Source organism: Equus asinus, chromosome 24, assembly GCF_041296235.1.
Source record: "Equus asinus isolate D_3611 breed Donkey chromosome 24, EquAss-T2T_v2, whole genome shotgun sequence".
NCBI classification, from domain to species: domain Eukaryota; kingdom Metazoa; phylum Chordata; class Mammalia; order Perissodactyla; family Equidae; genus Equus; species Equus asinus.
In genome coordinates this window covers 63,396,294-63,408,988 of record NC_091813.1, presented here as the reverse complement: position 1 = coordinate 63,408,988, position 12,695 = coordinate 63,396,294, and the positions used below count along the sequence as shown (strand labels likewise).

Here is a 12,695-nt window from a genome sequence, read left to right as displayed (position 1 = left end):
TTGGAAATACTATAGGTTTGTTGACTTTGATTCTATGATGAAATAAATTCTTACTTTGTTCCATATATGGTAGCTGGTTTATGCATCGGAGACCCACTGCAAAGGTGCAAACACGTCTTATTGGTCATGTCTGAAATAACGTCTAGAATATGAAGTCAAAACTGCGTTAATTACCTTCTCATCGGAATATATGGCTGCTAGAATGACTGAGCGGAGGCACATTTGGGATTTTAGAGTGAACACTTTGAATCTTAAGTATGCTCCAGATACAAATCTAGATTATCTCGAAGGTCTGTAGTTAGTCTAGACGGAGAAGTAGATTAATGCAATAGTAATCTGATTCTACAAATGAGACCAAGTTCGAAGCTGACAGAATCTTGTCCTGCTCTTGAAAATATTACCTTTTTGACATCCCTTAAAATATTTATATAGGATCTACTATTTTTCCAGTCACTGGAAATGTTGGAATGAGGCTATAAATGTGAATACGTGCCACTGGGGTTTCCCTCCTAAAGTTGACAGCCAACACAAGTGAAACAGAATGCAAAGTCTTCTTGAATTCTAAGCCTCTTTCTGCCAACAGTTGCACCAGAGTGGCCCAATCAAGAAGGCCTCCCACATGGGTAGATAGCTGAGATGGTTGGATCAGTATGCATAGCATTGTCATATAGTCACAAAGAGTCTAGCATCCTAGGAAATTACCTGGCCAAATCAGCTGGCCAAACTATTTCAAATTATAGATTGGCACCTGAGGCCCAGAAAAGTGAATTGGTCTCCAAAAGATGACTTGTCAGTGGTGGACCCAGGTCTGGAAGCCACTCCACCTCCTGGACCAATGCTCTTTCACCAACCATGCAGAGCTTCCTGTCAAAAGACAAGGCTACATAACACGCAGTACCAATTTAGGACAACATGTTCTGGCCATGTGACCCAAGAAGCAATTGTTCTGTGACTCCGATTAATGAGGGAAAAGTCATTTTGAATATTTCAGATCCCAAACTTTGATTTTTGCAAATTAATGTCTTCTTAGATTTTTGAAATGGAACCATGAAGAAAATTTGTGCTATCATATAGTTCCCATAAATAAACCTGCTTAAATGAAGATTTCATTGATAAGGATTAGAATCTTTAATCCCTAAATTCACTATCTGGGTTTTTTTTCCCAGTCCCATCGCCTTAGCTGACCGCTCTCATGTATGTTCACAGAACTCCAGGATTGCGAGGGAGCAGCTTGTTACACATCCTCAACTTGTGAACCGTATTGTCTTGTACTTGGTAGAGAGAGGAAGTGTTGCTTTGTGGAAAGGGTGTGGCTTTGAAGTAGAACAGACCCAAGTTTAAACTTACGCCTACCTTTTTTTTAGCTTTACAGTCATTTCGCTTTATAGCCATTTAGCCATGTAGAGCCCCAGTTTCCTATGTGTAGAAGAGTACTAGTAACTTCCTAACAGGGTCACTGAAAGGAAGAAATGCAACAATGAGCCCAAACATCTGGCAGACAGCCAGGTGTTTAACAAATGGAAGCTACGATGAACTAAAGTAACAGTAAGACATGTAACCCCAGACTGCAGAAAGGATACTGTCTTAGCCTTTCAAAGAGCATCCTCCAGGAAGAGCTCCTTAAGGATAAAGATATTTATAGCCATATGCTGAGAAGTGCTATTCTCCTGAAAAATGGTTAGCTTCAATTTTAGGAGAGTGAAAACAGCCCTGGAACTTTGAGACGGAGCCTGGGGCGTAGTTCAGGTCCAGTTCCCCAACAGCACTGTGGATAAGGCACTCAAACTCCGTGAGTCTGTGTCCTCATTTGAAAAACAAGGCAAGCCCCCAAATATCCTTGCCTCCTCCCTTAGGGTTTCCATAAGGAAGGTGTCTGCAGACAGTGGAGCCCTCCACCCCTGAAAGGGGCTCCATCTGAGCAGCGCCAGGGTCTGTGCATCTGGATGGACCTGCTCCTTTCATCTCTGCCACGTCGCCACTTCAGCGACACAAGACTAGCAGTTCATGAGATGCTCTCTAGATCTTCTTTGCATTTAATGTTCTATTGTTAATTCTCTGTGAAGCTGACTGATGTGAAGTGATTTAAAAATCTAAAGTTGAAGGTGCTCTGACAACTGTGCTAAGTTAGCTTGAAGGATGAGAACAGAAAGGTGAAGAAACACTGACACTCCCAGAGCTCTTGTTCATGACGTCATTACACCAACACAGAACCAACAACTTCGAAGAGCCAGGAAGAAAATGAGCAAAGGCAACAAGGGAAAACAATACGTTTATTAAGAGGCATGAAAATGCATAAACTCACTTATAAATAAATGTAGTATAATTTACCCAGTGAAAAAATAGTTAAAATCCATGAATAAACTGGATTTTATATTTGAAATGACTACATATTTGATTTCCAATAATTTCCCCTCCATCATGATCTCTTGGTAGCAGCAATTTTACAAATGACTATAGAGAAAGCTGTTACCAATGATTATTACGTGGGGGGAAATTTTTCAAGAATTTTATTTAAAAATGAACCAGTGCAAACAAATTCAGATTATAAGGAACATGGTAAGACCTGGGGCTTATCTTCAGAAAAGTAGAAAGTAAAAATCCTAAACATTTATTCATTAAGAAATGAAAAAGCAAACTACATTTTGATCATTAAAAAATAATACATACAGATATTATAAAACATTCTTAACCAGTGATTGCAATAATTACATTTATAAATTTTCATTCAAGTACTAGATTCAAGAAACATTCAAATTCCCATTAAAAGTAACTCAAGATATAGACACATGTGGACAATGCTTCTTTTGATTTAATAACAAAAAAAATCATGTCAACAAGAGGCAAGTGATCTTTAAAATACTGTATCTTTTTATCTGTAAATTATTTTTCACAGTCTGTATATTTTATATGCAGGACCCAAAGAACATCTCACAACAGCTAATTAAGAAGTCCTTTCTATAAATCAACTCTTGATATTACAGAAACAAACATTCCAAAACACAAATTTAGCTTAAAAAATAACAGGGCAGAATCAGTCTTCTTTGTCAAGAAATTGTTAATTCCTTACCAGATGTTGGTTTGCTGCTCTGCAGACACTATCAGAAAACTCCTTTGGTATTTACCAAAGAGCTATTTAATAAACTGAAAAGATTTCATAAACTATGGAACCATGATAGCAATGCAGAGCTCATGCCAAAGCTGTACTGAAATCAACGTCACTTCCTTGATCACTGCTGTTAAGGGATCTTCCTTCCAAAAGCTCCCTCCTAATTTTGGCCTGAGTCTCAGGCTTCAGTAAAAGTTCCTTTATCTGTTTCACTTTGGACTTCAATCTCATCCTTTCTCGACGCAAAGCTTCATTAAGTAAGTCCAGGATTCCAATAGGTTTCTTGCCTATGGGGAAAAAAATTATATAATACATTTTACATAGAAATGCCAATGAAGAACATTAAATATGACACATTGACGTATCAAAAGAGGGTCAAAAGAGAGTTAAAAAGAAACCTTGAAAATGTTGCCCACATTTTATAGAAAAGGTTGCATTTCACCAAAAATATATCATTTACATGAAACAAATTTACTGTAAAGAAAGATCACTGCATAGCAACAGCAAACATAGGACAAACATGAAACACTATGGACAATAATTTCAACAGTGATTATTTTAAATTTAGCACTTGTTAGCTGTGTGTTTTGGCCTCAGATATAGTAGTCAAATGCCCTGCTGAGTAATATAAATGGCAGTATTCCATTTACGGCAAGGCCCCTTCCACGGCCTTTAATTTGAGTCCACGAGGCAACCCAAAGTCCCCTCTCCCTTGGCCATGGCTGAGGGCCAGTGAAACTTGGGCTGTTCTTTCACAAATAATTTCCTCTGCTAGTCTCGGCTCTCCATTTCTCTTCTGTTGTTTCAGAAATGCACACACATCGATCATGAAAGTAGCAGGCAATCTCCACACACTGGACAAGAGACACTTAAACAGCACAATGCAAATTAGTCCATTGACTCAGCAGAGGCGGGCAGGGACGCTTCTCCTGGAGCAGTGGGGGCCTGCCTGCATTCGGGTCTCATTTCTTGTTGTTGTCACTGTCAGTGCCATTCCTATCAGCCTCTTCCGTTTTCACAGAGCTCCCATCCCCTGGCTTGTTTTTGTTCTGTGTTTCTTCCAGATACTGCTGGACAGCCTTGAGTACCGCGTTCTCCACCAGCCTCTTACTGAGTCTTACCAGTTCAGCATCATCAGGCTCCCCTCCATTCTTATCACCTACATTCCACAATAGAGAAGAGAGGTCACTGAGATCATATTGCCATGGAAACCCAGCATGCAAAGGCCGGCTAGTTTAGTTAGTTAAAATGAGCAAGTGTCCTTCAGTCTGGTAAATTGGGTCTATAAATCCAAGGATACTGGCTTGGCATTTCATTTGGTATTTGCAGAAGCAGGAGACTGCCTATTCCTGAAGACGTCAGGGTGAAAAGTAGTTCATTAGCCCCGGTCTAGAAATACTTTACCTAGCAATGCTGGAAGTTCCCCAGTTCTACATGGAATTTTTGTTTGTCTCGTCCAAGGCTAACTCCTACTATTAAAGTCCATGTGCCCAGCACCTGGAGCCTCAGACACGTGAATTCACCAACCAGATCTGTGTCTGCTTCTCCTTCTCCACCACCAAAAGTCAGGTAATCAAAATTTCCCTATCAGCTAACCTCTTAGGATCACTAAATTTAAAATGTTTAGCCCACAGGTTGGTTGTTAATAAACTTTCAGCATTCCCATGAAGACAAAGGTTGTTACTACTGCTAGGAACTGGTTTAAAATAAGTTTGTAAAACTAATCACAGGCCATCACTGCAATTTAACAAGCAGGAAATTCTTCAAGGAAGAGTTAGGATTACGAGAGTAAGTTACTAGATATTGATATTTTACAGCCATTTTGCTTCCCTGCTCGTGATGATCAAGGTTTAATTATTCCATTTTTCACTTTACTGTAAAAGGGCTGGGTCTCATCTATTCTCATGCTACACATTTCCCTCATTCTCTTCCCTGTCTTCCTTAACTGAGGAATAGAACAAGAGGGCTCATCTCTCATGTCCATTCAGCCCCTCAACTATTTCCACCAAGCTATGGCCCCAGAAAGGCAGATGATTAAAGGCAGAGATATCTGAGCACTTAAATATTAAGCAAATACTAACAAATCTCAAGGGAGTGACAGACAGCAATACAGTAATAGCAGGGGACTTTAATACTCCACTTTCAACAATGAATACAGGATCCAAAAAGAAAATCACTAAGGAAACATTGGACTTGAACTATACTTTAGACCAAATGGACCCAATAGACATAAACAGAGCATTCCATCTAACACACCAGCATACACATTCTTCTCAAGTGCACATGCAACATTCTCCAGGACAGATCATATGTTAGGTCACAAAATAAGTCTCAGCAAATTTTGAAAGACTGAAATCATACCAAGCATCTTTTCTGACCACAATGGTATAAAACTAGATATCAATAACAAGAGGAAAACTGGAAATTCACAAATATGCGGAAATTAAACAACATGTTCCTGAACAACCAATGAGTCAAAGATTAAATCAAAAGGGAAATCAAAAAATATCTTGAAACAAATGAAAATGAAAACACAACATACCAAAACTTATGGGACACAGCAAAAGTAGTGCTAAGAGGGAAGTTTACAGCAACACATGCCTAGATCAACAACAAAAAAAATCTGAAGTCAACAACCCAACTTTATATTCCAAGGAACCAGAAAAACAAGGACAAACTAAGCCCAAATAGCAGAAGGAAGGAGAGAACAAAGATCAAAGCAGAAATAAATGAAATAGAGAATAGAAGTATAATAGAAAAGATCAACAAAACTAAGAGTTGGTTTTTTGAAAAGATAAACAAAATTGACAAACTTTTAGCCAGACTGACCAGGAAAAAAAGAGAAGACTCAAATAAAATTATAAATGAAAGAAGAGACATTACAACTGATACCACAAAAATACAAAAAAATCATAAAAGACTGCTATAAACAATTATATGCCAAGAAATTAGAGAACCTGGAAGAAATGGATAAATTCCTAGAAATACTTAACCTTGCAAGTCTGAATTATGAAGAAATAGAAAATCTGAACAAGACCAATAACAAGTAAGATTAAATCAATAATCAAAAACTTCTCAACAAAGAGAAGCCCAGGATAAGATGGCTTCACAGGTGAATTTTACCAAACATTTAAAGAATTAATGCCAGTTCTTCTCAAATTCTACCAAAAAACTGTACAGGAGAGAACACTCCCAAACTCATTTTATGAAGTCAGCATTGCTCTGATAGCAAAGCCAGATAAGGATACTACGAGAAAAGAAAGCTCCAGGCCAATATCCTCATGAATTTAGATGCAAAAATTCTCAGCAAAATACTAGCAAAACAAATTCAACAGCACATTAAAAGGATCACACAGCACAATCAAGTGAGACTTAATCTCTGGGATGCAAGGATGGCTCAACATATACAAATCAATCAATGTGATACATCACATTAACAAAGTCAAGGATAAAAATTGTGATCATCTCAATAGATGCAGAGAAAGCATTTGACAAAATTCAACATCCTTTCATGATAAAAACCTCAACAAATTGGGTATAGAAGGAACAAAATTAAGGAACATAATTAAGGCCACATATGACAAACCCACAGCTAACATACTCAACAGTGAAAGATTGAAAGCTTTCCCTCTAATATCAGGAACAAGACAAGGGTGCCCACTCTCACCACTCCTATTCCACATAGTAATGGAAGTACTAGCAAAAGCAATTAGGAAAGAAAAAGAAACAAAAGGCATCCAAATCAGAAAGGAAGAAGTAAAATTGTCTCTGTTTGCTGATGACATGATCTTGTGTGTAGGAAATCCTAAAGATTCTACCAAAAAACCGTTAGACCTAATAAATGTAATTCAGTAAAGTTTCAAGATACAAAATCAACATGTAAAAATCAGTTGCATTTCTATAACAATGAACTATCAGAAAAAGAAATAAAGATAATTCCATTTACAATAGCTTCAAAAACAATAAAATACTTACGAATAAATTTAACAAAGAAAGTGAAAGATCTACACACTGAAAACAGTAAGACACTGATGAAAGAAATCAAAGGAGACACAAATAAATGGAAAGATATCCCATGTTCATGGATCAGAACGGTTAATATTATCAAAACGTCCAAACTACCCAAAGTCATCTACAGACTTAATGTAATCCCTATCAAAATTCCAACGGCATTTTTCACAGAAATAAAAAAAATCCTAAAATTCACATGAAGCAACAAAAGACCCCAAATAGCCAAAGCAATCTTGAGAAAGAACAAAGCTGGAAACATCACACTTCTTGATTTCAAACAATATTAAAAAGCTATAGCAATCAAAACAGTACAGTTTTGGCATAAAAACAGACACAGACCAATAGAAAAGAATCAAGAGCCCACAGGGCCAGCCCTGTAGCCTAGTGGTTAAGTTGACGCACTCTGCTTTGGTGGCCTGGAGTTTGCCGGTTCAGATCCTGGGCATGGACCCAGCATCACTCATGCAGCCATGCTGTGACAGCATCCCATATAAAGTAGAGGAAGACTGGTACAGATGTTAGCTCAGTGACAATCTTCCTCAAGCAAAAAGAGGAAGATGGGTAACAGATGGTAGCTGAGGACGAATCTTCCTCACACACACAAAAAAAGAGCCCAGAAATAAACTCATGCATATATGGTCAACTAATATTTGACAATGAAGCCAAGAATACACAATGTGTAAAGGATAGTTTCTTCAATAAACGGTGCTGGGGAAACTGGATATCCACATGCAAAAGAATGAAATTCAACCACTATCTTACACCAATCACAAAAATTAATTCAAAGTGGATTAAGGACTTAAACATAAGACCTGAAGTCATAAAACTTCTAGAAGAAAAACATAGGCAAAAAACTCCTTGGCATCGGTCTTTGCAATGATTTCTTTGGATATGACACCAAAAGAACAAGCAACACAAGCAAAAATCAACAAGTGGGACTATATCAACCAAAAAAGTTTCTGCACAGCAAAAGAAACAATCAACAAAACGAAAAGGCAATCTACAGAATGGGAGAAAATATTTGCAAACAATATATCTGATGAGGAGTTAACATTCAAAATATATAAGGAACTCACACAACTCAATAGCAAAAACACAAACAATCCAATTAAAATGGGCAGAGGACTTGAAGAGATATTTTTCCAAAGACATACAAATGGCCAACAAGTACATGAAAAGGTGCTCAATATTACTAATCATCAGGGAAACACAAATCAACACCACAATGACATATAACCTCCCACCTGTTAGAATGGCTATTATCAAAAAAACAAGAGATAACAAATGCTAATGAAGATGTGAAAAAAAGTGAACCCTTGTGCACTGTTGGTGAAAATGTAAACTGTTGCAGCTACTATGGAAAACAGTATGGAGGTTGCTTAAAAAATTAAAAATAGAATTACCATATGACCCAGCAATCCCACTTCTGGGTATCTATCTGAAGAAGATGAAATCATTATCTGAAGGAGATATCTCCCATGTTCACTGCAACATATTTCACAATAGCCAAGACATGGAAACAACCTAAGTGCCCATTGATGGTTGAATAGATAATGAAAATGTGATATATATATATATATATGTGTGTGTGTATATATATATCTCCCCACAATGGAATATTATTCAGCCATAAAAAAGAAGGAAATTTTGCCATTTGGAACATGGATGGACCTTGAGGGCATTACGCTAAGTGAAGTAAGTCAGACAGAGAAAGACAAATACTGTAAGATACCACTTATACGTGGAATCTAAAAACACCAAACTCATAGAAAGAGAGTAGAATAGTGGTTGCCAGGCATTGAGAAGGGGTCGGGAAATGAGGAGATGGTGGTCTAAGGGTACAAAGTTTCAGTTTTAAGATGACTAAGTTCTGGGGATCCAATGTACAGCATGGTGACTACAGTTAACAATCTGTACTGCACTTAAAAGTTATTAGAGCAGAGCTTTAATGTTCTCAGCATAACAACAACAAAATTATAATTTTGTGAGTTGAAGGATGTGTTAACTAACCTTATTGTGGCAAACATTTCACAATATGTACTGTGTGTACCAAATCATCACATTGTACACCTTAAACTTACACAACGTTACATGTCAATTATATCTCAATAAAGCTGAAAAAAAAAGAGAAAGAATTAGAAAGCTCAGACATTAAGGTCAGCTCAGTTTTGGAACATGACTCATGCCCTGAAGAAGGCAAAAGCCCAAGGTTGCACTTGCACCCCTGGGTCTGGGACGGGAGGATACAGAGGCTGTGAGCTGAAACATGGACATTATTGTCTATCCTCAAGGAGTGAAATACAAATGCACATATGCCAAGGGTGAAAAATGACTCCCAACCCTCCTTCCGAGCCCCACCACTTCTATTTAACATATCTGGGACCAATGCCGCTTATAAGCATCATGTTTAGCAACATCCAAGCAGAAGAGCGATGGGCTAAAGACCCACCTAGACACACTACCAGTGGGAGGCCTTAGCAACTGACTTCCCCTCAAAGACGGCAATATGACACCCCAGACCTATGATCAAAAGTCCTAGATCAAACACTTGCAGTGTAAAATATGCTTAGAACTGAGTAAAATTTAACTCTGTGATATCTATATAGAAGTCACTAAACATAAAAATGTCAGGATGTTATTGAAAGATAAAGAAATTCATTACTAACACCACATTTTGGGGCAAGTTAAGACTATTTTTATTAGTTAGAATGAATGAGTATATTGCCTAATATTTGAAGGATTTTATCTTACTCTTACAACACAGTGTTTATACTATATAGATGACACCTCCAAAGGTGTCACCTGGAATGATTTGTATAAAGGCTCTTCAAATTTAAAAGGGAAAATCAAACTTCAAATGAAGGAATACTTGTTAAGTACCCTTCAAAGACACTGTACATGATTCTGGACATCTGCCTCTATTTGTGCCCTGTGTCTAGGCCAGAGGTTGCCCTCCTGGGGGCTGGTTCTGACCCTAGTCAGCTTTAAGATAACATCAGTCATCACATTACTGATACATCATGAATGAGATAACAGGGCTGTATCTGAGTCTGATCATAACTCAGTCTCCAAGCTGCCTCTCAGGTTGAAGAAGCTGAGCTTCTGTGATTTCTCTCAGTCCACAATGAAGGGTCCCTGTTTCTTCAAACATGAAGAGATTTAAAACACAAAAGTCTTCCCACAAAAAATTAATTTTCTCTTCTGACTTTCCTATTTCTGTTCATGCTTTTACTATTATCCAAGTCAACCAAGCTCAAAGCAAGACTGTCGCCATCTTTGACGCCTTCCTTTCCCTTGTCAACCCACTTAACCACCAAGCCTTACCAATGTGCCCTTCACATTTCCTCCCTTATTCAATGCATCTGGTAGGACACCTCTAGATTAAATGTCCAAATATGCATGTGAAAAATCTCCAACCACTTTGATTGATGAACCTGCTTGGTATGCCAAAATATCCAGTTTATGGGGTAAATACTGACTACCCACAATAACAAACTGATTAAACAATCAACAAAAATAAATAAATAAACTTATAAATGAATCTTCCAGATCAGTTCAGGATTCTTGCCTTGCCTTAGGATTTCCACAAAGCTTCCTCAGACCATCACCATTCGCCTAGGGAAGAGCCTATCAGAAGGCTTGTCACAGAGCCCTGAAAGAGCACAGCCATTCAAAAAACGTGTATTTTCACCCAGTGAGACCTTACTTGTGTTCCCACTTTTAGCAGACTTACTCAACTTACTTAAAAAGAGGCGTCTGAAGGTTAAAGTTATACCGTATTTTCCTTCTGCCCACTACTTGAATAAAGCTATCTGTCGCCCACAGTGACCTCTATGACAAACCACCACCTTTATTTTCCCTGCAGCCTAGTTAACAATGGCAGTTCAACACGCTGCTGCAATTTTTTTTAACAACAAAAAATTATTTATTTGCAACACAGCCCAGTGCCCATCGCTTCAAATCAGCACAGGGGTAGAAAAGAGTCAAACTGCAAACAAGCTAGCTTCGCTATTCCAACAAAAGAGCACACAAAAAATGCATGCAGCAAACTCTTCAAAAACTATTCTTTCTTGGTCTACCTAGGTTACTTAATATCATACCTACTTAAAATGACAGATTAAACTTTGTCTTTGACATAGTATTTTTAGAAATCTCCCCAGAATATCTTCAATCAATTTCTTAGGAGAATACTGAAAATATAAAAGAAAGGTAATGAAAAATTCTGTTAAGTCCACCAAATATAGGACTATCTTTAAAAGAAAAAATTTAAGAAACTTTTCATCAAACTTCAGGTAAGCAATTCCACTCTCTGTAAGAGTTGTAACATTGTTAATCCCTGGTATGTACCCATGATTCTGTTTTTTGCTTCTATTACCTGGGATCTCCGAAACCAAGCTAGCGCAGAGAGAAAATTTATTTTTGTGGTCATAAAAAATAAAATAAGTGGCCTCCTTTGTGGTATTAAGAATATTTTCTACCTACTAGGATAATTTAAGGTCAACATTAATGTGGTTCAGCTGACCCAATGTGCACGCTGACCCAATAATTACTTAATTGATGTCACGTAAAGGGCTCCAGAAACCATCACCACCCCCACCCACTGCCAATATCTAGGTGCCTATTTGTCCTAATAAGAATAAATCATGCTAGTAGTTTGTAAAAGAAACCAAAAAAATCTTCATTACAATGCCACTGAAGACCAAGGGAGAGAGTACAACCACATTAAAACCACTCACCCAAATCAAAAGCCCAACAAGTTATTTTGTGGGTATCAACAAACTGATTCTAGGTTTATATGGTGAGGCAAAAAAAAACCCAATAGCCAACCCAATACTGCAGGAGAAGAACAAAGTCAGAGGACAGGCACCACCTGACTTCAAGACTTACTGTAAAGCTACAGAAATCAAGACAGTGTGGTATTGGCAAAAGACTAGACACATACACCGATAGGACAGAATCGAGAGCACAGAAATAGATGGACATCAATATAGGCAATTGATCTTCGAAAAAGGAGCAAAAGCTATACAATGGAGCAAAGACAGTCTCTTCAACAAATGGTGCTGTAACAACTGGAAATCCACATGCCAAAAAATGGATCTACACACAGACCTTACTCTTCTCACAAAAATTAACTCAAAATGGATCACAGACCTGAATGTAAAATGCAAAACTATCAAACTCCTAGAAGATAATGCAAGAGAAAACCCGTATGACCTTGAGTACGGCAGTGACTTCTTAGGTACAACACCAAAGGCACAATCTGTGAGAGAAATAATTGATAAGCTGGACTTCACTAAAATTAAGAACTTCTGCTCTGTTAAAGACAATGTCAAAGGAATAAGAAGATAAGCCACAGACTGGGAGAAAGTATTTGCAAAGTACACATCTGATAAAGAACTGTTATCCAAAACATACAAAGAACTCTCAAAACTCAACAGCAAGAAAACAAAAAACCTGATTTAAAAATGGGCCAAAGAGGTACATAAAAAGATGCTCGACATCACTAATCATCAGGGAAATGAAAATGAAAACCACAGGGATATATCATCCTATACCTGTCAGAATGACTATCATCAAA

At 37.7% G+C, this 12,695-nt stretch overlaps 1 protein-coding gene across 19 annotated transcripts in view; it reads right to left on the bottom strand.

The window, feature by feature from the left end:
- Positions 1 to 2,845: 2,845 nt before the first annotated feature.
- The window catches only part of AKAP7 (A-kinase anchoring protein 7), a 151,708-nt gene continuing 141,858 nt past the window's right edge, over positions 2,846 to 12,695 (bottom strand). For 9 of the 19 annotated variants that reach the window (XM_070496246.1, XM_070496242.1, XM_044754565.2 and 6 more), the window contains one exon: positions 2,846 to 3,393. In XM_070496246.1, coding sequence (XP_070352347.1) covers positions 3,188 to 3,393 — 206 coding nt within the window. In that variant the 3' untranslated portion in view covers positions 2,846 to 3,187. Of the gene's footprint in view, positions 4,266 to 12,695 lie in introns of all 19 variants that reach the window. The other 10 variants (XM_044754561.2, XM_044754566.2, XM_070496249.1 and 7 more) reach the window with 4 other exon arrangements.